This window comes from Cnephaeus nilssonii (genome assembly GCF_951640355.1).
Source record: "Cnephaeus nilssonii genome assembly, chromosome: 6".
Lineage (NCBI taxonomy): Eukaryota > Metazoa > Chordata > Mammalia > Chiroptera > Vespertilionidae > Cnephaeus > Cnephaeus nilssonii.
In genome coordinates, this window is record NC_137077.1 from 87,988,421 (window position 1) to 88,015,470 (window position 27,050).

The 27,050-nt window shown below is 49.9% G+C and overlaps 1 protein-coding gene across 1 annotated transcript; it reads left to right on the plus strand.

The window, feature by feature from the left end:
* Positions 1 to 1,945: 1,945 nt before the first annotated feature.
* Positions 1,946 to 15,485, plus strand: FGF6 (fibroblast growth factor 6; the record flags this gene model as incomplete). The annotated part of the gene is made up of 3 exons (XM_079775791.1): positions 1,946 to 2,291; positions 3,290 to 3,393; positions 15,309 to 15,485. 3 exons carry the CDS (start codon positions 1,946 to 1,948, stop codon positions 15,483 to 15,485), a joined length of 627 nt encoding a protein of 208 aa, XP_079631917.1.
* Between the last annotated feature and the right edge of the window lie 11,565 nt (positions 15,486 to 27,050).

Sequence of the window (27,050 nt, forward strand, 5' to 3'; positions counted from 1 at the left end):
GTTATCCAAGGCGAGTGTTCATTTCAGACTAACTTCTTCTGACCATCCACATGCTTCTGGGTGCCTTTTCCCCAGCTCAGTCCAGCAGGCCTAGTTAGCACAAGATCCCAAAGCAAACACCATTGACAGAGTGTCTCCACTGCTCTTGCATACATGAAAGCTTAAAGACATGAAACCAAGCTGGGAATCCAAAGGGAAGGGCGTTTGGTTGTGGGCTTTGATTGTTTGCTTGTTTTTTACAATTTTGTATTTGCGTTACTCACGACTCTCCTACACTACATAGAGACACTTGCTTGCTTTCGGCTTTATTATTTATTTATTTATTTATTTACCATTTTCCCAACAAAGGCCTACACAGCAGACTCATTCTGTACCCAAGAGGTACCAGTCTTTCCTAGTGGTGGGAAATGGTGCTGGTGATGATAAGGCTGGGCAGATGGCAATGGATGTGACAGGGAAGGGGAAGATGGCTGGAAGCTGGGGGCCCACTCAGTTTCTCAGCTGAAGGTAATGACAGAAGTTGTCTGGGCCCCAAAGGATCTGAGGGAACATGTCGAGGGAGAACCGGAAATGGGTGGCCTGGCAGAAACGCTAACAAAAGCATCACCCTAAGTGAAGTAGGCAGAGAAGCGGAAGGCGGGTGGACGCCACAGATGAGGCTGAGGTCCAAGCAGAAGCAGAAGACTTGGAGTCTCAGAAGAGGCCCTGAGCAGTGGACCCACTCTAGGAGCTCTCCCCACACTGCCTGCAGCCTCCAGCCTGTGGGCACTGGTGAATCGTTTGGCTATTGAAATAATCCTGTGGTTGGCTCGTGGCATGTAATGAGCTCAGTAGTACCCGAGGGCCAGCCTGGAAATCCCATTTCCACTCCAGGCAAGCACACAGAGGTTAAAGGCATGGGCTTTCAACTCAGGCCAACTTTATGTCCTGGCTTTGCCACTCACTAGCTATGGTAACTCAGGCAAGTCATTTAAGCTCTCTGTGCTTGAGCTTTCCTGTCTGTAAAATGGGAATAATACCTATCAGATGCCAAGGATGAGCCCAGGTAGGAAAATGGCTAGTGGGCTATGTCAAGGGCCAGAGACAATGTTCACTCCATTGGCTGGGTGAATGCCATGGCCAGGACAGTGAGCAGAAGCCAGAACCCAACCTCCCTCCCTCCATGACCCTAATGCTCCTTGGATAACCCCCCACCCCTTGCCACCCAATCTCTGTCCTCTCCTGCTGAAAGGGTCCCCTGAGCCACTATTGCTGTCAACCATGCGCTCTTTCCATGAAAAGGTCTCTAGGGTAACTCATAGGCCCCGGTCGCCACGTGCCACCAAGCCTTCCCCTATCCCCGTCTTTACCTTTGCCCTCTAAATAAGGAAGCCAGCGCTGCCAAGCCAAGAACTTCTGCCCAATTTGGATCCTGGGTCGCCTCTCGCCTGCCTCTTTCCCTGGGCCCCCAGCCAATCCCTCCCTCCCTCAGAGATGCTCCCTGCTCACTTCATTCCTGCCTCATAGTTGGAATGACAGTGGCTCCCAGCATCCCTGAGGCATGGGGAGGGTGCTGGGGGTCTGGGGAGCAGCCAGCTCAGGAGCAGGTTAATGTTACAGCCCTGGATAAGTGAGCTGGGCCAGCTGACGTCAGGGTGATGATGGGTGGAGGGGAGCGCCAGGCTGCTGGACTATAAAGACAGGTCAAATCAAATGTAATCAACTCGGGACAGAGCTAGCGGGCGAACTAGACAGCGTCCCCAAGCCATGGTCCCTACCAGCCGCGGCTCAGCCTGGGTCCTTCTGCTCCCGACCCGAGTGCCCAAAGCAGGCTTTGGTTTTATGTCAGCAGCCTTCATCTGCCTTCCAAAAATAAGCCCCTGCCGCCATGCCGAGGGGAGAAAAACAAGAAGGGCGGTATTTTTAGGGCCATTAATTCTGACCACGTGCCTGAGAGGCAAGGTGGATGGCCCTGGGACAGAGGCTGTTCATCGCTATGTCCCGGAGAGCAGGACGTCTTCAGGGCACGCTGCAGGCTCTCCTCTTCCTAGGCGTCCTAGTGGGCATGGTGGTGCCCTCCCCTGCGGGCACCCGAGCCAACAGCACGCTGCTGGACTCCAGGGGCTGGGGCACCCTGCTGTCCAGGTCCCGAGCTGGGCTAGCTGGAGAGATTGCCGGGGTGAACTGGGAAAGTGGCTATTTGGTGGGGATCAAGAGACAGCGGAGGCTCTACTGCAACGTGGGCATCGGCTTTCACCTCCAGGTGTCCCCCGACGGCCGGATCAGCGGGACCCACGAGGAGAACCCCTACAGTGAGTGCCAGTTGCAGCCAGTTGGGAAGCTGGGGGCTTGAGCTCAAGCAGGGCTCACGGATGCAGGGGACTTGCTCTGATGCGCGGGGTCCTGTTATGAAGGAGAGTGAAATGCTATTCTCCACTTGGATGCCTTTAACAGAGCCATCTCTTCCAGACTCACTTTGACTCTGCCCAGGTGCAGGCTCAACATGCGGAAGTCCCAGCATCCCCGTGTGCTTTGCCATTATCTCATGGAGCCCCTGTGGCACTCATATTTCAGCATTAGGGGGCCATCTGTGGCCATATAAGACCACTGGGAACCATCAGCCTGGGAAACCAAAGGCAAGGAGGGGGAGAACGAGTGAGGATACTTGGACCAAATTAGACGCAAGCTTATTTTTATTTAGCTTCCCCTTTGAGAAGGAAAGGCAAGTGGTTTGCACAATTTCCAGCTGAAGCACATCCTTCTTTCCATTTCTGCTGCCCACTCTGTCCTGGGGTCTGGGTCCTACAAGTTGATGGTTGCTGCATAGATAGGCTCTCCCATCTAAGGGGGCGGGGGAGGGGGGGCGGGAAGGGCTGCAGGATCCAGGCAAACCGTCAGCCTCTGCTGATGCATTTGCAAGATCCGATGGGCTGAGATTTGTTGAAACATGTGGAGTGTACATTTTTAACAAAACGAATCCGAATGCAATTTTTACCCAACTCAAAAAGCGATTAAGTCAGTGAAAGCCCAGATTCAAAGCTAATCGTAAGTAGATACCTAAGTGGCCACTGTGATCCCTAACTCTGATGTCAGAACGTCCCCTTGCAGAACCGGATTTTTGACAGTCTGTTGGCAAGACCTGCCGAGTCTAGCTGCGGGATTTCCTAAAATTAGAGAGATCAGGGATGGAGGTGACGAGGGTCTGGCTTTCTAGGAGCAGGGGGATGGGCCCCGCCGGGTCACCTTTAGATTGACAGCTCAGTCTGATCTGCACAAGCCTCAGGTAACACAGCCCGTGTTTCCCCATCAGGCCTGCTGGAGATTTCCACCGTGGAGCGAGGTGTGGTGAGTCTCTTTGGAGTGAAAAGCGCCCTCTTCGTTGCCATGAACAGTAAAGGAAGATTATACACAACGGTGAGTTCATCAAGCCAGGGGAAGCTCCAGGTTGTACAAGGCCTAAAACTGACGCCACTGAGGAAAATAATACCAACTCTGGAGTATGGAGATGAATATTTCTCTAGAATGAGAACAGAGGGGGCTGTAGGAGGAAGCCTGTGCAGGTGTGTGTGTGGGGGGGGGGGGGGGGGCTTGAAGCTCAGGCTTCATTGGACCATGATCCTCCTGGTCCTGCCTCCCAGCGCTTTGTAAGTCCAGGGACCCGCAGCTCAGAGGGCTGCTGGCCTGAGGAAAAGCTGCCGCTGGCCTCCGGCCGCCCTCTGGTCTGTGGCAGGTTTGATCCTCCGAACTGGAGAGGCCACAGAAGCAAGCGGCCAGTGTGCAGCTCTCCACGACCCACCCTTGGAGAGGCGCCTCCAGCCCCAGTGCAACAGGAGGAGGGGAAACGGAGGCGCTCTCCTCGCCTTCATCAGTGTGGGGAACTTTTCACGTAGGTTTCAAGTCTAACCCCTGACCCCCCAGAGGCTGGGGAAGCATCGGCCCTATTATGGCACCAGGCCCACTCCTCCTCCTCGTCACAGATCACCCGGCGAGGTTTACCTTCCGACTTCTGAGCACATTTACCAAAATCCCTGTCCTCTCTATCCCTTCATCCTGGGCCTCTCAGCCCATGATTTGGCTGATTCCAAAATACAGGCTGGGAAAGTATCCCTATGATGTTGAAGAAACCAAGAGTTCTTTCGACAGAAATAAGAGGGCTAAAAAGAAAGACCTCTGGGCAATGGTCAAGGAATACCAGAGTTATTTATGGGGAGGGCGTGGAGGGCTGCTCTACCTCTCCTTGGAGACAGACTAAGGATCAGGAAGTGGACAGAGGGATCTGGGATTGGCGCCGGCTTCTGGGGAGACTATTCCAACAGAGCAGGTCTGTTAGATACCTGAATGGGGTGCCCACGTGGCCTCTGCCCTTGAACACCTCTCCGTCTGAGCTGGTTTCCATGCAGACGGGCATGGGTTAAATTCCATGGGTCTCTGAAATAAGACAAGTAACGGAGGGCAGTGGGGCAGGAGCTGGAACGCGGGTCCCAATCTGTACACCAAATGCACGTCTGCTGTGGGCCTTACCTGCCTTACCTGCTGGGCCCTGAGGCAGGTCCCCACACAGCCATGATTGACACAAGACCTTGGAGACCTGGGGTCTTAACTATAAAGTGAGGATAAAGATCAGACATGCTTCCCAGGGGTGCTGGGGGATAATGCTCAAAAGCCCTCTGCAGGGCACCCTGCAAACACCCCTCTCCTACAGATGAGACATGTGGGAGGACCGTTTGCATTCACATCACCTTGATAGCTTGTTAAAAGTACCGATTTCCAGGGACCTTTCTCAGAGATGCTTATCCAGGAGGGCTGGGCTGGGGCCTGTTAATCAGCTTGTCTGTTTTTGCTTTTTACGTTTCTCTGGTGTCTCTGAGGCACAGGCAGGCTTGGGAACCACCAGGCTACAGAGCCTCTGCCCTGCCCGAGGGTGACCCCAGCCCTGAGAGCTGGAGGGCTGGGGAGATGAAACAGCATGGAATTCTCAGACACCTTTTACATCTCGGCACCGGTGATGGAGGGGACAGGAGGCAGCCAGGACCAACCCAGGTGTTAGCCTTGTGCCTAAGCATTAGGCCAGGGGTGTCCACGGAGTAGGCACCCCTCCGAGGAGTGCGTCATCCCTCAGAGCCCCTCGCAACCTGCATGATGCCTGGAGCCCACTGGTTGAGAGCCTCAGTGGGGGTGCGAGGTAGGCCCACTGGTGGTCCGTGAGGTCCGAAAGGTGGGCGACCGCTGAGCTAGGAGACCCTATGCAAGGGCTCCTAGGCAGGGACATCTGGAAGGAAGCATTCAGTACAGCAGCCCTTACTCTTGCCACCTTTGTTAACAAGCTATTCAACATGTCTCTCTGCCCAGAAAGAAATTCACCTGGGAGGCGGGGAAAGGGCACAAACATGGGGGATATTTATCCCCTCCCCACTTTACGTCCATGGTCCCGGGAGGAGAAGCCAAGGAGGCTGGGAACACGAGATGCAACAATCAGGGGCCTTCAGAGTAACCACAGGAAGGGAGCCAGCGCGGTGCAGTGTGGACTGACCCCTAGTGCAGGGGACACCCCTGGCCCTAATGCTTAGGCACATGACTTCCAAGGGGACAAGCAGGGCTCATTAAACGACCAGGGTTTAGGAAGAAGGGGAGAAGATCGCCCGATTGTCACACACCCCACACACACTCCCCAGGAGCACTGGGCCCAGAAGCACTTTCTCTAAGTGGGGAGAGTCTCCTCCTCCCGGATGGAGCCCAGGGCCAGGCAGGAGTGGGGCTGGACAGGGGAGTGTAGAGCTGAGCCCCGCAGGGCTGGTTATCACAGTCTGAAAAAACAATTGCCAACTGATCCCGGAGCCAGGAAGACTCCTGCTGGGCGATGATTTCATTCACACTATTTCCCTTTAAGCCCCCAGAGCTGCCTCATCCCAAGCTGGCTCAGCTGCTCCTGCCGCTAAATGGGACTTCTCTTAGAGGGAGGGAACCATGCTGGGCAGGAGACAGGGGACAGCGGACAGCCCTTGCGGGGAGAAAAAGTGTCATGAAAGCCCACCTGAGGAAAAGCGGCCTCCCACTTGTCTCACCCACAGGCAAGAGGGGTGCAGAGCCTGGCCCTCCTCAGACAATACAAATAGCCACCTCGTTTTAAGCACCTACTGTTTGCAGGGTGCCCTGCAAAGGGCTTTCTGAGCATTATCCCCCAGCACCCCGGGGAAGCCCGTTTGACCCTCCCTTTAGAGTTAAGACCCCAGGTCTCCAAGGTCTTGTGTCAATCATGGCTGTGGGGGACCTGCCTCAAGGCCCAGCAGGTAGGGCAGGGAAGGCCCACAGCAGACGTGCATTTGAGGTACAGACTAGGACCCGTGTTCAAATGAGGCAGAAATCAATGAATCCCAATCTCCTTTTTTAAATAAAAAATAAAAAATAAAAATCAAGGCTCTCCACTTGACAGTGGTTCTGTTAGAATCCTTTGGTTGAAAAAAAAAAAATGCCATCAATGAAAAAAACAAAACATCCAGCTTAAGAAACAGTCTTATAAGAGTTTATTTGAGCCAAACTGAGGACAATTGCCAGGAAGCAAAATCTCAACACACTGAGAAAATGCTCCACAGAGTGGCAGTTTTGCAGCTTATTTTATACATTGGAATCGAAGGAGGAGACGTAACGAGGTTACATGGAATGTATTGGTGGTAGAGTTGGGAGGTGGGAGGAAAGAAAGTGGGGAAATCTCTGGGATTGGATAAAAGGTAAAACGGAGAAACACTTTGTTTATATTGGGGTGTGTAGAATAGTTAACATTTACAGCACGTAGAGATGGTATTTGGGGCACCAAATAACAATGAGGGGTTCTGTGGTCTCTGCCCTGGCGCCTGTAGTCGTGCCCTGAGGGGTCTGGAAAGAGGATTACTCTGACATTCCAAAGATATGTTATCATAGATGCAAAAGGACAATCGACAGGTTCAGTTAAGGTAAAGGTTGACCTTTGTCAGGGAAGCCACAGGCCTAGGATGGGCCTACCTGCCATGACTGGCTTTTTGTTAGGAAGTTTTAATTTCAGACCATCCTAGTCTCTGAGTTTGCAGGGCCCACCATGCAGGCCTCCCCTGAGCTTGTCAGGTTTAGTATGTGGCCCCTTTTTCGTCCACAATAAACGGCAACAAAAAAGGTACTAGAAATTCAGTTATGCTTTTAAGTGATTTTAGTTTTACAAATTATAACTGTGTCTACATCTTTTAAATCAATAGTAGTGTGACAATGCGCAAAACACACTATGTGCTTCATCCCGAATTACCTGGTGCAGGAGGCCCACGCCTCTCCCCCAGTCCCTGCTCAGTTTGCTGCTCCTCTCATCTAGTGTGTGCGAGGTCTGGGCGAGGGGGAGGCCATGCTGCAGTGAGTGCCAGAGCGCCCTGCAGAGAAGTCTCAGAACGCCTGGCCTCCTGCAAAGAGCTACAGGAATGCAAAGAATGATGTGCCCAGTGAAAACATTTTCAAACACTTCTAAATTGCCAATGCAGTTGTGTGCTAGGAACGAGGGTTAGCGAATACAGACCTCTTCTGAGCCGGGGGCTGCTATGTCTTCCTTTCAGCTGAGGACAGGGAAAGAAGCAGTCCGTGGCTGCAGGAGGAAAGGGTCTCGGGACAAAGTGTTTTCTTTTTCGTTTCTACTGCCCACTCCTTAACCCACCGCCCCGCCTCCACACACACAACCAGGAGTGATAGGGACAAGCGCCAAGGTCAGCCGTAGGAGGAGAAACTTGAAAGACAAGGATCCACTCCCATCAACCTGGGTGACCGGACGCTGCCTCAAGGCAGGAGATGGCTGTCTGGTCCACCCAGACTTCAAGGGGCATTTCTGCCCGAGGTAACTCACGCGGAAACACCCACACATCGACCCCTCTGCAGAGGCCGTCTCCAGAGTGAGCGTCAGGGCTTGATCCGGCTCCACAGAAGTCTGATGAGACCTATGTGGAACTTAAGACATTGTCACGCTGGGGCTTGAGGCCCGGCAGGCCCAGGAAATGTGATCCGCTGGAATTATTTTCATTTGTTCACGTAATAATATATGGTAGCTGCTTTTATTATCACGGTGTTCCCTTGGCCGAGTGCATTTCACACCAGAGCTGAGGAGCCAACCTTCCTGAGCCACGAGCACTCAGAGCTCAGGGAAGTGGTGGAGGTGAATTAGGGGCGGGGTCGTGATACCAACTTGGGCACCGATCTTCAGGAAAATCGCACAGCTGGCCTGGAGCGTCAGCTGCACCAAAGAGTTTGGGAAGTTGTCTTGCCACAGGTTTGTAGGCACCTGAACTAGAGCATGGGGGGGTAAGGGTGGGGGTGTGCTTAAAAGAACAGGCCAGGGGAAGGTAGAGAGGGCTTCTAAAGCAGACTTCGTCTATGTCTCTTTTTTCTCTTTAGATTTGTACAGAATTCTGGGGAAGGCTAGGAATATGAGCCAAGCTAGATAAAAGGGACAGAATGGGGGAAAAAAACAAGTCAGAAGCTTCTTTAAAAGGTGTGTGTGTGGGGGGGGGGGGGGGACTTGAATAATCAAAATCTGAATAACAGAGGACAAAACATGATGTAGAAAGCACCATCATGCACATGTAAACAAATATGTTTTAGGAGACCCAGGCACTAAGGAAAGGCTGAGTTCTTAAATTGTACACATTCTAGAACAGAGGGTATGAGCAAAGGCCTTCAGAGCTTCTTGCCAGAATGGCTCAATTCCTCCCCTTCCTCTTCTCTCCCCGCTCCCTCTACCCCAGGATTTGATTCCCTCTCTGGAGATTGCAAACCACATAGGCAGCCTCTCTCCTAACCACCATCCAGGTCAGAAATGAATTCTCCTGGAAATCCGCGGGGCGGTTCCTCTCCAGGGACATACCAAATTAGAAGGGAGGGGAAAGTGGTGGGTGGAGCCTGGGCTGTGATGGGAGGAGGAGGAGACCACCGGTTTCTGATACCAATGTTTTCTCCGTCTCCTGGCCCATCTTCTATCCTGGGTTCCTTTTCCATTTTAAGTAACCTACTTACATGACGAGGTAATGCAGGACCATGGCCTCAGGGGGAGAACAAATACCAAAGAACATAGCATGGGAAGTGAGCCTCACTCTCCCTGTGGTCCTAAAGCCACCCACTTCCTCCCAGATTCAGCCGCCCTTACCAGTGTCTTGAATACCATCCCAGGAAACACCTGTGTCCCTGCGCGTGCACACGGCATCTTTTTTTAAAGTCACACAAACAGAAGCATACTACACACACAGTTTGAAGCTTATTTCTTCACTTAACAGTGTATCTTTGAGACCATTTCAAGTCAGTGTCACAAAGAGGGTTCTTACTTTCTCATGGCTTATAGTGTTCCGCTGTGTGGACTTACCGTAACTGAGTTCACCACTCCTCCTAATAGACACGTAGGCTGATGTTGGGCTTTCACTACTGTAAACAATGTCGCAGTCACTTTTGTACACGTGGCAGCCTGTACCAGTAAGTAAATTTCTAGGAGCAGAATTACTCATCAAAGCTGTAACAATTTTTTATTCTAATAAACACTGTCAAATTGCTCTTTATAAAGTGTATAACAATTTACACATCAATGGACATTGAATGAGAAATCCTAGTTTCTGTGTCCTCACCAATGAAAGTATTTATCAAATATTGGTTCTCTTTGTAATCTGACAATTAAAAATGGGACCTCACATTTTATGTCATTTACATTTCTCTTATTAAACACTAGAGGCCCGGTGCACGAAATTCGTGCACGGGTGTGTGTGTGTGTGTGTGTGTGTGTGTGTGTGTGTGTCTCAGCCCAACCTGTACCCTCTCCAATCTGGAACCCCTTGGGGGATGTCTGACTGGATCGGGCCTAAACAGGCAGTCGGACATCCCTTTCACAATCTAGGACTGCTGGCTCCCAACTACTCGCCTGCCTGCCTTCCTGATTGCCCCTAACCGCTATGCCTGCCAGCCTGATCACCCCCTAACCACTTCCCTGCCAGCCCCTGATACTCCGGTCACCCCCAAATGCCCTCCCTTGCATATTCTCTCTTTATTAGATAGGGATTTTTCTTTAGCATATTGGACAGTCCTAACTGTTTTGGCTCAGCGGATGGATGAAGCATTGGCCTGCAGAATCAAGGGTCCCAGGTTCGATTCTGGTCAAGGGCATGTACCTTGGTTGGGGGCACATACCCAGTGGGGAGTGTGCAGGAGGCAGCTGATCAATGTTTCTCTCTCATAGATGTTTCTAGCTCTCTATCCCTTTCCCTTCCTCTCTGTAAAAAAATCAATAAAATATATATTATAAAAAAAAGAAACATTTAAGATTCCTCCATATCTGCCTGGCTGGTGTGACTCAATGGTTGGGACCCCAGGCTGCCACCGCTGGCAGGGGATGGGGCCCTGGCCAGGCTGAGACCCCTGCCCAGGCTGCTGCCTCAGCCCAGCCAAGCTGAGACCCCTGCCCAGGCTGCCATCTCAGCCTGGCTGTGGATAGCCCGGTGGCGGGGGGGGGGGGGGGGGGGGGGGGCGTCTCCAGCCCAGGCTGCCTTCACTGGCCTGAAGATAGCTTGGTGGGGGTGCACCACCCTGCCGCTGCTGCTGGCTGGGTGATCATGCAGTTGGGTGCCCGGCCCTGCAGGAATGAGACCCCAGCCCAGGCAGCCGCCTTGGCCAGGGATCATGTGGCTTGGGTGCCAGGCCCTGCAGGTCTGAGACCCCAGCCCAAGCTGTCCTCATGGCCAGGGGATCCTGCGGCTTGGGTGCGGGGCCCTGGCGGTCTGAGACCCCAGCCCAAGCAGCTCGGCTTGGGGGCGAGGCCTGGCGGCCTGAGACCCCCCAGCCCAAGCCTGTGCGGCTTGCCAGGGATCACTCGCGCGGATTGGGGACGTGGCCCTGGCGGCCTGAGACCCCAGCCCAAGCCGGCGCGGCTTGCGAGCCATCGCGCAGCTTGGGGGCGAGGCCTGGCGGCCTGAGACCCCAGCCCAAACCTGTGTGGCTTGAGAGCCATCGCGCTTGGGGGCGAGGCCCTGGCGGCCTGAGACCCCCAGCCCAAGCTGGCTCAGCTTGCCAGGGATCACTTGCGAGTCTCCGCTCCCAGCTCCTCCTGCCAGCGCGATTGGCCACCCCGAGTCCCGCCCCCACGCCTCCTGCTGGCCCAATTGTGGGCGTAGCGGAGTGATGGTTAATTTGCATACTTCCCTTTTATTATGTAGGATATTTTCTTATGTGATTTTTTTGTTTGTTGTTGTTAATCCTCACCGGAGGATATTTTTTCCATTGCTTCTTAGAGAGAGTGGGAGGGAGGGGGAGAGACAGAGCGAAACATCCATCAATTGTTGCCTCATGTATGCACCCCAACCGAGGTACGTGCCCTTGACCAGAATCAAACCCTGGACCCTTCAATCTGAGGGCCAACATTTTATCCACTGAACCAAATTGGCTAGGGCATATCCTATCTAATAAAGAGGGAATATGCTAATTAACCATCACTCCATCACAAAGATGGCTGCACCCACAGCTGAGGCCAAGTTCCCATAAGGAGCCTTAACGAGCAATCAGCAGGGACCTGAGGCTTTGCCCTCCCCCACCCCTGTGGGGCTTGACAGGGGACCTCAGGCCGAGCCCCCCGCCCTGGCATCAGGCTGGGGGACCTCAGGCCACACCCCCCGCCCCAGTGCCAGGCCAGGGGACCTGAGGCCATGCCCCCCACCCGGTGGGGCTTGACGGGGGACCTCAAGGTGCACTTCCCGTCCTGGTGCTGGGCTAGGGGACCTCAGGCTGCTCCCCCCGCCCCAGCGCCAGGCCGGGGGACCTCAGGCCGTGTCCCCCACCAGGTGGGGCTTGACAGGGGACTTTAGGCCATGCCCCCGACCCCGGCACCAGGTTGGGGGACCTCAGACTGCACCCCCCGCCCAGCAGGGCTTGACAGGGGACCTCAGGCTGCGCCCCCCGCCCCCCACCCAAGCACCAGGCCGGGGGACCTCAGGCCGCACCCCCCACCCTAGCACTGGGCCAGGGGACCTGAGGCTGTGCCCCCCTGCCTGGCTGGGCTTGACAGGGGAACTCAGGCCGTGACCCCCAACCAGCGGGGCTTGACAGGGGACCTCAAGGTGCACCTCCAGTGCTGGGTTGGGGGAACTCAGGCCGCGCCCCCCCCCACCCAGCAGGGCTTGACGGGGACCTGAGGCTGCGCCCCCCTGCTGGTGGGGCTTGATGGGGGACCTGAGGCTGTGCCCCCCTCCCGGTGCTGGGCCAGGGGACCTGAGGCTGTGCCCCCCCCACCTGGCAGGGCTTGATGGAGGACCTCAAGGCATGCCCCCCGCCCTGGGCTGGGCTGGGGGACCTCAGGTCATGCCCCCCAACCTGGAACCAGACCAGGGGACCTGAGGCTATGCCCCCTGCCCGGTGGGGCTTGACAAGGGTGGGGCTGGCCAGGTCTGGATCTAGCCCAATGGCAGGGGGCCGACCAGGTCTGGGTCTCATGAGATTTTGAGGTGCATGTGGGTGGGAAGAGACTTGACTCTGGGTCCCGTGGTGCACCCCAGACTCTGACAGGAGGAAGTTTTTCATATACATTTTACTAATTTTCTTTCATCTCTGACACTTCTATTATAGAGGAAAGGCAAATAGCAATATTAAATTATTTCCTCTAATTAATCTCTTTTAATGTGCACGAATTTCGTGCACCGGGCCATACAAGTGCTATTTGTATGTCCCTTTCTGTGAATTGTCTGTTCATTAATATCCATTTTTCAGTGAGTTAAGGGTTCTGAATATAGTAACAAAATGCCCTCTTTGCAATGTATTGCAAACTGCATTACAAAATAAAATGCATTGGAAATATTTTTTTCTCCAGTATATTACTTATATTTTTATTTTGTTTAAGGTCTTTAAATTGTTTTCCAGACAAATTTGTTTGTTTGTTTATTTGTTTATTTATTTATTTATTTATTATGACTTTTAGATTTTTGGGTCCTGCTTAGAAAGATCTTTCTGACTTTTTTTTTTAAAAAAATTTGTATCTTTAAGGTTCTCTTTTTTGCAGTTAAATCTCTGCTCCTTTTAAAATTTATTTTAATATAAGAATGAAAGCATACATCAAACTTACTGTTATTGTTATTATTGTTCTTACCAACACCATGTTTCCTCAGTGATTTGAAATACACTTCTATTTCTAGATACACTTTTATTTTATATTCACTTCAGGTCCATTTTTATTTTATATTCACGTATCTTTGGGTTTACTTCTTGACTTTCTATTTTGTTCATTTGTCTGCACCAGACTTTTATTGTGGCACCAGACAATTATTTTTTATTTTTCTATGTGCCAGGCATTATACCAAGGACTTTTTATGCATTATCTCAATTAATAATTACTCCAATTCTATGACATAATTATTCTTACTGCTCCCACTTTACAGATGAGGAAACTGGGGCTTAGGAAGTTAATTTGCCCAAGTTCACACAGCTAAGTATGAGGTGAAGCATCATTAGTCTAACCTCAAAACTATTGCTTAAATGTACTCTTTACCCACTTTGATTTGTTTACTCTCCCCACCTTTGGGATAATCCTTCCTTCACGCATTCCACAAATATTTATTGAGCACCCATAGGAGAGAAAGGAAAGCTTGTGGCAACTCCCTAGATGGTATCAAGGAGCCATTTGATAGTGGCTGGTGAGAGTTTTCACATTTGTCTCAAGGAAATTAACATAATGTGGAAGAGCTTTGTAAACTAGGGGCATGAGAGGGAAGGAGAAAGGGCAGAAGGGGAGACCACACCTCCTCCCTGCTCACTCCCACCCTGCATTGAAACAGCCATCCACGTGGGGGTATCTGTACATTTCAGTGTTGTCCCTAATAAGTCATCATTCATTCAGCACCATGTACTCAACAAGGCACAGTTCTTGTCTTAAGGAACTTGGAGTCTATTGGGATAGAAAAATCTGTCCACAGGGATCACACACTGTTTTAGATGCTGCCTGAGAGATGAACTCAAAGGGCTGGGAGTTTGGGAGCCCTGGTGAGCAAGCTCGTCACCTTCTGTTCAAAACAGGAAGAAGCCCACTGCCAGCGGGTCAGTGAGCTCACAGTACAATTCCTGTAGAGAAGGTCAGATGATACCTCTGGTGCGGTCAGCCATTGAGTGGGTTATTTTATAGCTGATGGCCCCAGTCAGCAGGAAGGAATCAGAAATGATACTCCACCTATTTCTCTGTTTCATTCTTTTTTTTTTTTTTTTAAGACTACATCCCAGGTCTCCTGGCTCCCAGCTCGCTCTCTTCCTGTAGATCCCAAGGAGCTGCTCCTCATCAAAAGCACAGAAACCCTCCCAGCCCCCCTCAGGACAGGGACCCGGCCTGCTAGGGGAGCAAAGGGCTCTCTTTTCTAGGAATAAAGGAGGATGTGGGCTATTTACTGGGGATGAACCTGTGGGTGTGTGACAGGAAGTCCAGCAATCACTTCTGAGCGGACGGTCCACACACTGTCCTCTACCAGATCAGCGCTTTATCACTGGCCCAGATCCCATGGCACCACTGTCACACAGGCAACCCGCTTCTTGTCCCCACAAAAACCTCTGCTCCCCACCATCTCTATTCCTGCACTTCCCTGGAGAACTACGAATGTCCAGTGAGGCACAGGGCATCTTCGGGCTCAAAGTCAAAATGCCTCTTTAAGGAATTGCAAACTTGGGACTTAAAGTGGGAAAGGCAGTGAGGAAACACAAGTGGGAGGAGTGAGTGAATTACTATGTTCAACAGACAGCACGAGAAAGGACTTAGGAATCATCTGCTTTGACCCCTTCACCACCTTCCTCCCCACCCCCCAACACCACCACCACACAGTTTGCAGAAAAGGGAACCGAGGCTGAGAGAGGAGCAGCCCGCCCGGGGCACACAGCCAGGGAGTGGAGAAGCCACTAACCAGAATCCCGAGCTCTTTCTCTCAGTCCTGCTCCGCTAGCCTACCTCTCACAGTGGACCGGAGAAAACAGCCTATTACATCCCTTTCTGGTCCTTTCTCTGATAAATCATCATAGGTGCTTAAATCATCAATTCAGTAGAAAGTGCCCTGAATTGGAAATCAGGAGACTCACCCCCTGTGACACAGACTGTCCAATTACGTCCCTGGGCCTTGGTTTCCTCCTTGTAAGGGAGGGAAGGTGAGAGGGGACCATGAGAGTTCTGAGGTCTCTTGCTGTTCCAACCTTTCATGATTCTGTTCACCTGGGGTGCCTTGCATCTCACAGTGGCTGTGCATCTCACAAAGGGGGCGGGGGGGGGGGCACCTGGCAGCGGGTCGGCTGGGCCTCACTTGTAATTGGCCTGCTGTTTGTCCACTCTTTCACAGACCAGCTTCCAAGAGGAATGCAAGTTCAGAGAAACCCTCCTGCCCAACAATTACAACGCCTATGAGTCAGACCTGTATCGAGGGACCTACATCGCACTGAGCAAATATGGACGGGTAAAGCGGGGCAGCAAGGTGTCCCCAATCATGACCGTCACTCACTTCCTTCCCAGGATATAAGGACCCTGAAAGAAGGTGCCCAGGCTGAAAGTGACATTTTTTTTTTCTACTGGAATTTTGCACAGTGAACAATTTCCCTTACCCCCATGCCTCCTGAGTCAGGTTTCTCTGATGCTGGGGGAGGCCGGCGTTGGTTCCCTCTGCCACCAGACCCCAGGACATGTAGCCCACCCAGGTGAGGGGCTGCAGCCAGCTTTCTAGAGTGGCAGTGGAGCCCATGCTCTGACCTCACCTGAAGAGAGAAGGTGCAGATGACACTTGTGGAATGTGACCTTGTGCCCAGGAGAGGCCAGGAAGGAAACGTGTGTGTGCTGGTGTGTATCCATACATCTTTGTCTATGTTGTCAGAGCAAAGGCATTTCAGAGCATCGGGTTTCTTCCTTCCAGATCATTGTGGCAGGCATCTGCCTGCAAGAATGTCACTTGTCAAACCACCAGGATTGATGCGTGCTCCCATTCTGCCTCTTTCCAATCACCTTTGCGTTCAGAGGCCCCTGACTGCACGGGTTGCACGAGTGGCGGGGAGCAGCAGAGAGGCAGGGTGAGCGGGAGTAAGGTTTGACTGCAAACCAGAAGGAAAGTGAGCAGGCACTCTGATCGTCCTGCTCAGGAGGACTGTGGGGACACGGGCGCATTGTCGGGGCAGCTGGGGGAGAAGGGGTGCCCTTCTCGGAGGACAGCAGTTTCTCAGGCGGTTGGGGAAGGCCGGCTGGAGGCAGCGGAGGGACTGGATGTTCCATGGAGAGCCATTCTGCCGGAGGACTCAGTGCTATGTGGCTCCGAGATCAAGTGGGGCCAGGCTGCCTGCCCATAACTTTTCCTCACTGTGAACCAGGTCTTATTTTAACCTCAGATGACAAGGATCCTAATAATGGCAACCTCTTTGGCAAGGGGTGAGGGGGTGCAAAATAGAGCATGAAGGAAGTAGAGAAGCTCTGGACTCCAGATAATAATTCCTCTCCAGCTCCGTCCAGGAAACTCACCCAAGTTCTCACCCGATACCCGCACTTCCTTCTTGGTCGTCCTCGTCTCACATACACGCTGGTGCCTGGATGCAGGAGAATTGGGCACCGTGGCGTCTGGGGTTTGCCCCCTCGGCCCCCTACAGTAGAAGAGTGTTAATCCTGTAAAATCAAGCAGCCAAGCTGAGGCAGCTCCTCGCTGCCCGCTGGCTTCTTGCCTCCTGCCCTTTGAGAGTATTTAAAGCAGAGGTTCCCCGAGCGACTATAAATGTTGTCTTCCCGGAGCCTTCAGATTCCTGAGCCATCGGACCGTTCCTAAATCTGAAACCAGAGAGAGCCAAGTCAGAGTGCAAATATTTTCGGCATACGTGAACCATGGAGTTACACGATGACCTGACACCCTCCGCTACTCCCAGGGGCCCCTGCCTGCAAGACAGCCCCCCCATCTGCTGCCGCGCCTCATCCCTGGCATGCTGCTCTAGTGCAGATGTGCCGTCTATACATAGACCTGCCCTGGACGACTGTGAGCCCAAGACGGACATTGGCAATCCAAGGGAGAGATGCCATACTGGCCGCCTCCTCTGCCCAGCAAACAGCAGGAGGACATGTGCTGGGTGAGGAGGAAAAGGCCACACCCAGGTGAGCCGATCGTGAACGGACAGTAAGAGCGGAGGAGCGAGAAAGGCATGGCCACGCCAGGGATAGCAACTGGAGGGGGCTGAGGTCCTGGATCAAGTAGAAGAGAGAAAAGCGGTCCATCTTGACTGGAATATTTGAAGTGCAGGCCTGCTGGGAGGCAGGGGACGAAGCTGATTGTTTTCCAGGAGGCTGTCCAGAGCAGTCTGTCTCTATAACAGGGTTCGTCAGAAACCGATGCTCTCAGAACCCGAGGCGCGTATCCGTTCCGATGGAATGCGGTGGGAGTGCAGGAAGGCTGGGTGGATGGATGGAGGAGGAACAAGTTTTAGGTCCCAAAGCATTAGTTCCTTCCTGCCTCGCTCTTTGAGCTAACGTGGCATGAGAGGGGCCGCGGACTGCCAGGCCTTTTCTGCATCTCTAGAGGCTCATAAAAGCGCTCAAATCCCGACAAGGCGTTTCCCTACATGTCTGCTCCCATCGGTCATGCTGAGAGTGAGAAGGAGAAGTTGTGGAACGCCCAGGACCAGGCAGGCTCGATATTCGGCCACTACACAGCGGCCCCAGCACGCTGGCTGTGACGACAATCAGTTCTGAGCAGCTGGCCGTCTGTTCTAACGGGTACCAGGTTGTTAAGTATTTTGTATTACACCTCTGGATGGAGGCACACATCCTTGACTCTGAAGTCCTTCCCATCCAAAGGAATTCTCCCAAGGGCTTTCTCTTCGGCCTATAAGAGACTTAGGCTTAAGAAAAACCAGTCCCCACTCACAGAAGCAGGTTAAGGGGCAGGAACAGCGCAAAATCCGCGCAGGGCTCCTCATTCCCTCTCTCCTGCTCGTGTCGGCGCACAGGGGTGCAGAGTCCTCACCTGTCTGATCGTCGTGTCTGTTGATCATCGTGTCTGTGAATCTGAATCCAGATGCCAGCCCCGTGGGCTCCAAGGGGCTGCAGAAAACATTGCATAGGCAGGGGGACAAAGGTGTCCCCGCCTTCCTGCTGACAATGTCCTATGAATGACCTGGTCTTCCCTCCCCCGAACCCTGAGCGCTGAGCCTGGTGTAGAGGGTTTTGTAGCTAATTGGTCTCTCTTCTACCCCGAACTTCTCTGGCAGCTCCATGCAAACTTGCGGCTCCAGAAGCCCTGAGGCCGCCTTATTCCCTCTTAAGAGTAAATGGTAGAGAGAGCAACATACTGAAGCCCTTTGAAGACAGACTTCTCAGCTGGGAAGAGGTTAGCTCAGACACCATGGGGAGCCCCAGGCCAGGTGAGATCTGCACCCGTCCGGGTAATAGATGGACTCAGGGGAACCAGGAAAGGCCAGCTGCCTGCTCGAGCTGTTGATTAGGTTGGCGTCATCACTCGCTGCCTTCTGATCCCCTTCCCTTCCCACTTCCATACATTTTGGAACCACCTTTGGAAAGCAGCATATAATGATGTGGTTAATACCTTGTCATTATCCTTCACAGCCTGCCCCCTCTGCCACCACGTCCCGCGATACCTCCAGCACACACACTCCAAGCCCCCAGTCAGGGCCCTTATTCTATGACTTGAGAAAGAGAATATTTTCTCTTTCATCTGATCAAGATTATACACCTCTCTCCTTTGCAGACAAGTAGGTTTCTCCTCGGGCCAATAATCCAGGCCTAAAATTCTCTTCCGCCCCCACCCTGCCCCGGCGTTTGGAGTTCTCCTGCCCATGCTGGCTCCGGGCCCTGCCTTGTCCTCCACCTCAGACCCTGCAAGTTCTCACGTGTGCAAGTCCTGAGGAAGAAGCAAGTGCAAAAGTCCATGAGCCGGCGCTCTCCTGCCTCCCACGCTGGGCTTCACTGCCAATGCCACAGCCACGGGGCACCGCACCCGCCAGGTGCTGACCCCGTCCCCCTGCCCTGTCCCCTCTGAGCCTCCTCATGTGCGCGCACACTAGGAAACTCCCACATCCCTCCCTCCCAGTGCTTTCCCCAACGGCTCTGAAGAGGTTTTCTTTGCCACTTGAGGTCTCTAATATTTGTCCCCCTCCTCCCATCAAGGAACCAGCCACTCATTCTGCTACCTCTCCGGAAAACTCCAAGGGCAGGCACATCTGGAATAAGGCCAGAGAATAGACAGGAATGCTCCAGTCTGCACTTGCACCTGTGTTGGGGTTCCTCTTCCCAGAACAGGAGGGAGTGATCACACCCCAAACAGACCCCAAATCTAGTCCATCGCGCAGACAGGCCACACAGAACATGTTGTTTACCTCACAAACCGCTGAGGCTCCAGCACTCGGACAGCTGTGTCCCCAAGTGGTTCCCTTTCTACAAATCACCACGTACCTCAGGCTGGATCCCAATGCAGAACGTTCTCAAGCGTGGGTCTAGCGAATAGGAAAGCTCGGAATTTGTTCACTCATGTGCTTGTAAAATGTGATGCTTCTATTTTGTTAATATGTATGTGCTATGCACAAACCATATCATGTTCCAGCAACAAGTGAAAGGCCTTTTTATACGTTCCTCTACACTGACTCCACCCCTCCTATTAAAACCGACCGTGAATCTCTGGGCTGTGGCTGATTTTCATCTTCACTCTTTCCCGCCTCCTAGGGAGGCAGCAGGAGAAACAGAAGCACATTCCTGCTGTGGGTATGAAAGAGGCACGGAGCTGTGGGTTACGAAGGCAGGAGGAAGTCATGCAGGTCACTTGGTCGGATCGCTGTGTTTTATAAAGGGGGGAGGGGAAGGAAGCCACTGTGGACCATAAAACACGGTGAGGCAGCTGCCCTCTCCTCCTGCCTTGGTCAAGGCCAGATGCCCACATGTCTGTGACCAGCACATTCGCTCATTCACTCAGTGACCTACCAGGGAACATCTGCTGAGCACCCTGTCTCTGCTGCATGGGGCTTGGCTTTGGGATACGTGAGTGCACGGGGTAGACACAGTCCCCACTCTTTGCAGACATGTACTGAGCAGTCACCGAGGCGTGTGTTACAGTGCAGACTCCCCAGCCGACTCGCACAGACGTACGGACTCTGGTGCGGGGCTCAGGAGTCTGGCTCTGCAACACCCCACCCCCCAGGTGATGCTGACGTTGAAAAGCCCCCACAGGACGGCTGAAGTGTAGAACATTTGAGCTAAGAGAGACTCTATAACTTATTTTTTTAAAAAAACAACAACTATTTATAGGTTAAAAGAAGATTAGGGAGTTTCAGTTTCTTATCCAGGACCATGCAACCAGAACCAGAACCCACAATGGCTGTGTTTCCCCTCCCAGATGCACTCCCCCCACGCCTCCCCATCCTCGGACCTGTCATCCTCCCGCCACACCCCTGCACCCGCACCCCACAGCACCTTCTGCTTCCTCACACAGTCTCAGGGAGGTTAACACGTGCCTTCAGGTGAGCAGTGAGGGCTCAGAATAAGTCGATGTGCTCTCAGGAGAGCTGCCCGCTCGTGGCCTCCAACCTCAGTGCTGTGTTTATTCACACAATGCTCTGGGCTCCTACTGTGTGCCAGAACCATGCTGGGCGCCAGGAATATCACTTGGCAGATTACATATGGGCTTATGTACTGGCAGGGAAGATGGACATTAGACAAATAATCACGGTGAAACACGGTGAGTGACAAGAGAAAGTTCAGGTACTATGGGGGCACAGACCAGGGTCCCCACCTCATGTGGGTGGATGAGGGATGCATCCCAGAGAAAGCTGAGCTCTAAGGGGTCGGCCAGATCTAGGGCCTGTGGGTGGGGGTCACAGGCAGCAGGGGAGGAGTGTTCTGGGGGAGGGAGGGCATGGGAGGTGTTTGACGGCACAGATGGAGGCCAAGGAGGAGAACAGGGCAGCTTGGAGGCGCTGAACGAGGTACAGAGTGAGGGGAGTTGGGCAAGATGCGGCTCAAGACAGTCTTTTAGGAGCTGGCTCATGGGGCACCTGGTAAGTACGGTCAGCTGCTTGTGTATTTAAATTTTTCCTGCCATATAATTCACCCTTTTCAAGTGTACAAGCCAGTAATTTTTAAGTAAAGCTACCAGTTGTACAATCATCACCATAAACCAGTTTTAGAGCATTTTTATTCCTCCAACAAGATCCCTCACGCACATTCACTCTCCCTCCCACCTCCCATGTCCATCCCAGGCAGCCATTAAGCTCCTTTCTGTTTCCGAAGTTGTGCCTTTATTGGGTATTTCGTGCAGTGTAATCATACAATATGTGGTTCCTTGTGTTTGGCTTCTTTCACTGAAGGAGCTTTTCTTTTAATCTTAAAACCATGAGGGGTCCTTACTGAGTTTAAGAAGGAATAAGACCAGAAAGATAGCTGGAACTGTCTTATATAAAATGACTTGGAGGAGGTGAGCCCTGTATGGGGAGAACAGTGTGGAGGCCGCTGGAGTTCCAGGCTGGAGCAGGTGCCCACAGGACAGCACGGTGCCAGGAGAGTGCAAAGAGGCTGCTCACTTCATACAACAGCCCTGACTCCAGGGAGCTCTTTGTAGAATGAGCCTGATTCTTCTAAAAAAAAATTAATTAAAAATTTTCAAACCAAAAACATAGGAACCAGCCCCCACCATTTTCTGAGGTGGATCTCTACAGGTTGCACATCCTCTGTGTGACCACTCATATTTCTGGATGGATGGACAAGAAGCTCCTCTGTCCATCTGTGTCTGTCAAGGCCCTGAGGCCGCACGATGGTTCTGACACAGGCAAAGGGACACTATGACCTCATTTTACAAGCACATGCTTGGCCAGACCCTTCCCTCCTTTCCTCTGACTTTTTTTTTTTCCCCAATTTTTTTTATTAAGGTATTATATGTGTACATATCTTGCCATTGCCCCCCCCCCACTCCCATATATGCCCTCACCCCCCAGAGTTTTGCGTCCATTGGTTATGCTTATATGCATGCATACAAGTCCTTTGATTGATCTCTTATCTCCCCCATCTCTCCCTAACCTTCCCCCTGTAATTTGACAGTCTGTTTGATGCTTTACTGTCTCTGTATCTATCTTTTTGTTCAATTTTATAATGTTCTTTATTATCCATAAATGAGTGAGATCATGTGGTATTTTTCTTTCATTGACTGACTTATTTCACTTAACATAATGTTCTCCAATTCCATCCAGGTTGCTGCAAATGATGAGAATTCCTTCTTTTTTATGGCAGCATAGTATTCCATTGTGTAGATGTACCACAGTTTTCTGATCCAGTCATCTGCTGACGGGCACCTAGGCTGTTTCCAAATCTTAGCTATGGTGAATTGTGCTGCTATGAACATAGGGGTGCATATATCCTTTCTGATTGGTGTTTCTAGTTTCTTCGGATATATTCCCAGGAGTGGGATTACTGGGTCAAATGGGAGTTCCATTTTCAGTTTTTTGAGGAAACTCCATACTGTTCTCCACAGTGGCTGCACCAATCTGCATTCCCACCAGCAGTGCACGAGGGTTCCTTTTTCTCCGCATCCTCGCCAACACTTGTCGTTTGTTGATTTGTTGATGATAGCCATTCTGACAGGTGTGAGATGGTACCGCATTGTTGTTTTGATTTGCATCTCTCGGATAATTAGTGACGTTGAGCATGTTTTCATGTGTCTCTTGGCCTTCCTTCTGTCTTCTTTTGAAAAGATTCTATTTAGGTCTGTTGCCCATTTTTTTATTGGATCATTTATCTTCCTTTTATTAAGTTGCATAAGCTGCCTGTAGATGTTGGAGATTAAACCTTTATCAGTGATGCCATTTGCAAATATGTTCTCCCATGTAGTGGGCCTTCTTGTTGTTTTGTTGATGGTTTCTTTTGCTGTGAAAAAGCTTTTTATTTTTATGTAGTCCCATTTGTTAATTTTCTCTTTAGCTTCCACTGCCCTAGGAGCAGTGTCAGTGAAGAATTTCTTTTGGCATATGTCTGAGATTTTGCTGCCTGTGGATTGCTCTAGTATTTTTATGGTTTCCCGTCTTATGTTTAAGTCTTGTATCCATTTTGAGTTTATTTTTGTGTATGGCGTAAGTTGGTGATCAAGCTTCATTTTTTTGCATGTATCTGTCCAATTTTCCCAACACCATTTATTGAAGAGACTGTCTTTATTCCATTGTATGTTCATGCCTCCTTTGTCAAATATTAATTGAGCATAGTGGTTTGGGTCGATATCTGGATTCTCTATTCTGTTCCATTGATCTATATGTCTGTTCTTGTGCCAGTACCAGGCTGTTTTGAGAACAGTGGCTTTGTAATACAGCTTGAAATCTGGTATTGAGATCCCTCCTACTTTATTCTTCTTTCTCAGGATTGCTGTGGCTATTCGGGGTCTTTTTTTATTCCAGATGAATTTTTGGAGAGTTCTTTCAAGGTCTGTGAAATATGCCGTTGGTATTTTAATGGGGAGTGCATTGAATCTATAGATTGCTTTGGGTAGTATGGACATTTTAATGATGTTGATTCTACCAATCCATGAACACGGTATGTTCTTCCATCTGTTTACGTCTTCCTCTATCTCTTTTTTCAGTGTCCTGTAGTTTTCTGTGTATAGGTCTTTTACCTCCTTAGTTAAGTTTATTCCTAGGTATCTTAATTTTTTTGGCGCGATGGTAAATGGAATTGCCTTTTTAGTCTCTCTGTCTGTAAGTTCACTATTGGTGTATAGAAAGGCCATAGATTTCTTGGCGTTAATTTTGTATCCTGCTACTTTGCCGAATTCATTTATTAAGTCTATTAGTTTTTTGACGGAGTCTTTCGGATTTTTTATGTACAATATCATGTCGTCTGCAAATAAAGACAGCTTTACTTGTTCTTTTCCAATTTGGATGCCTTTTATTTCTTCTTCTTGTCTAATTGCAATGGCTAATACTTCCAGTACTATGTCAAACAGGAGTGGTGAGAGTGGGCATCCCTGTCTTGTTCCTGTTCTTAGGGGAAATGTTTTTAGTTTTTGTCCATTGAGTATGATGTTTGCTGTGGGTTTATCATATATAGCTTTTATTATGTTGAGGTATGAGCCATCTATTCCCACCTTGTTGAGAGTTTTTATCAAGAAAGGGTGTTGGATTTTGTCAAATGCTTTTTCTGCATCAATTGATATGACTATGTGATTTTTATCTTTCAATTTGTTTATGTGATGTATCACGTTTATTGATTTGCGGATATTGTACCATCCTTGCATTCCTGGGATAAATCCTACTTGGTCATGGTGTATGATCTTTCTGATGTACTGCTGGAGCCGATTTGCTAGAATTTTGTTGAGGATTTTGGCATCTATGTTCATGAGGGATATTGGTCTGTAATTCTCTTTCATTGTGTTGTCTTTATCTGGTTTTGGTATTAGGGTGATGCTGGCTTCATAGAAGGAGCTTGGAAGTGTTCCTTCCACTTGAATTTTTTGGAATAGTCTGAGGAGGATAGGTTTTAGTTCTTCCTTGAATGTTTGGTAAAACTCTCCTGTGAAGCCATCAGGCCCCGGGCTTTTGTTTGCCGGAAGCTTTTTGATGACTGCTTCAATTTCGTCCATAGTTATTGGCCTATTGAGCTGTTTAGATTCTTCTTGATTGATTTTTGGAAGGTTATATTTTTCTAGGAATATGTCCATTTCCTCCAGGTTGTCCAGTTTGTTGGAATAGAGTTGTTCGTAGTATTTTGTAACAATCCTTTGTATCTCAGCAGGGTCTGTTGTTATTTCACCTCTTTCATTTCTGATTTTGTTTATTTGGGTCCTCTCTCTTTGCTTCTTGGTGAGCCTGGCTAGAGGTCCATCAATCTTGTTTATCCTTTCAAAGAACCAGCTCTTGGTTTTGTTGATCTTATGTATTGTTTCTTTGGTCTCTATGTCATTTATCTCCGCTCTGATCTTTGTTATTTCCTTCCTTCTGGTTACACTGGGCTTTTCTTGCTGCGCTTTTTCTAGCTCTTTGAGTTGTAGGGTTAAGTAATTTGTTACCATTGTTTCTTGTTTTTTGCAATAGGCTTGTAGAGCTATGAACTTCCCTCTCAAGACTGCTTTCGCTGTGTCCCATAGATTTTGGATTGTTGTGTTTTCATTGTCATTTGTTGCCATGATGTTTTTTATTTCTTCCTTGATCTCTCTGGTGACCCAGTCCTTGTTTAATAGCATGCTGTTTAGTCTCCATGTGTTTGATTTCTTTGGATTGTATTTATTGTAGTTGATTTCCAGTTTTATGCCACTGTGATCTGAGAAGATGCTTGATATAATTTCTATCTTCTTGAATTTGAAGAGATTTTGCCTGTGACCCAGCATATGGTCTATCTTTGAAAATGACCCATGTGCACTTGAGAAGAATGTATATTCTGTGGCTTTGGGGTGAAATGTTCTGAAGATGTCAATTAATTCCATCTGGTCTAGTGAGTCATTTAAGATTGCTGTTTCTTTGCTGATTTTTTGTTTAGAGGATTTGTCCAGTGGTGATAGTGGGGTATTAAAGTCTCCTACTATGATTGTATTGCTATTAATCTCTCCCTTGATATCCTCCAGGAGTTTTTTTATGTATTTGGGTGCTCCTATATTGGGAGCGTATATGTTTACCAGAATTATTTCTTCTTGTTGGATTTCTCCCTTTAGTATTATGAAGTGGCCTTCTTTATCTCTTGTTATGGCATTTACTTTGAGGTCTATTTTGTCAGATATAAGTATTGCTACCCCTGCTTTTTTTTCATTTCCGTTTGCCTGAAAGATATTTTTCCATCCCTTCACTTTCAATCTGTGTGAGTCTTTTCCTCTGACTTTAAGAGAAAGAGCCGAATGCCAAGGAAACAAGCTAATAAGAGGTGTTGAACTTCTTTTGTTGTGAAAACATTATTCCAGGGATATTCTGAAGTCTCTCCACACTCAGTCAAACTTCCGCACCACATTCTGCTACCGTCTCATACAACAGGATGTGATGCTCAGAGTGAACACCTCAAGACCTATGGAAACTTCAGGTGACAAAGTTGTTCATTAAGGAATAAATGCATATTTTAAAAAGATTTCAACACAAAACTTTGTACAATTATCAAAAAATAGTTTAATGCTCAGTGTGCGTGTTTTTTAATTAGCCAATCAAAATATTCCATTTCTGAACATTCCTCCTGGAGTTGCCCTGCAAGAGAGAAAAGAGGCTGTTTACTGTGGCCATTTGGGAGGCTGAAGAGTCACTTAGCTGGCAAGTCACACAGTGCTGATTATAAATATCAATGGTTAATTATTACTTATTTTTATTGGTAGCACAAGAGCCCTCCCATCTGTTTTTGGTGGGACACTCTCCATCTAATGGGCCATAATATGTCCCCATGAGACAAGGCTACTCATAATTCGAAGGGACCACAAGAGACTGCCTCTCCCTTGCTCTTAGAGAATGCACAGAGTGCTTATTTCATTGTCTCAGCCACAGATGCCATAGACTGGGGGCTTAAACACTATTACTTCCTCACAGTTCTGAAAGCCCAAGATCAAGGCCCAGCAGGGTCAGTTTCTGGTGAGGCCTCTCTTCCTGACTTGTAGACAGCTGCCTTCTCATTTTGTCCTCACGTGGCCTTTCCTCTGTGTGAGTGTGAACAGATAGAGCTCTCTGGTGTCTCTACATTCATTATAAGGACAATTATAAATTCCTGCCCTTTGTGACCTCATTTAATCTTTTTTTAAAATATATTTTTATTGATTTCAGAGAGGAAGAGAGAGGGAGAGAGAGATAGAAACATCAATGATGAGATAGAATCACTGATTGGCTGCCTCCTGCATGCCCCACACTAGAGATCAAACCCACAACCCAGGCATGTGCCCTGACCTGGAATTGAACCGTGACCTCCTGGTTCATAGGTCAATGCTCAATCACTGAGCCATGCTGGCCAGGCTCATTTAATCTTAATTACCTCCTTAAAGGCTCTATCTCCAAATATAACATGAATTTTGGGAGGACACAAACATTCCATCCTAAAAGTGTCCCACTTCTATCTGGAGAAGCCTGACCTCAGACTCTATGTCATTCTAGTAACATTTCAGGAGGGCAGTCATCAG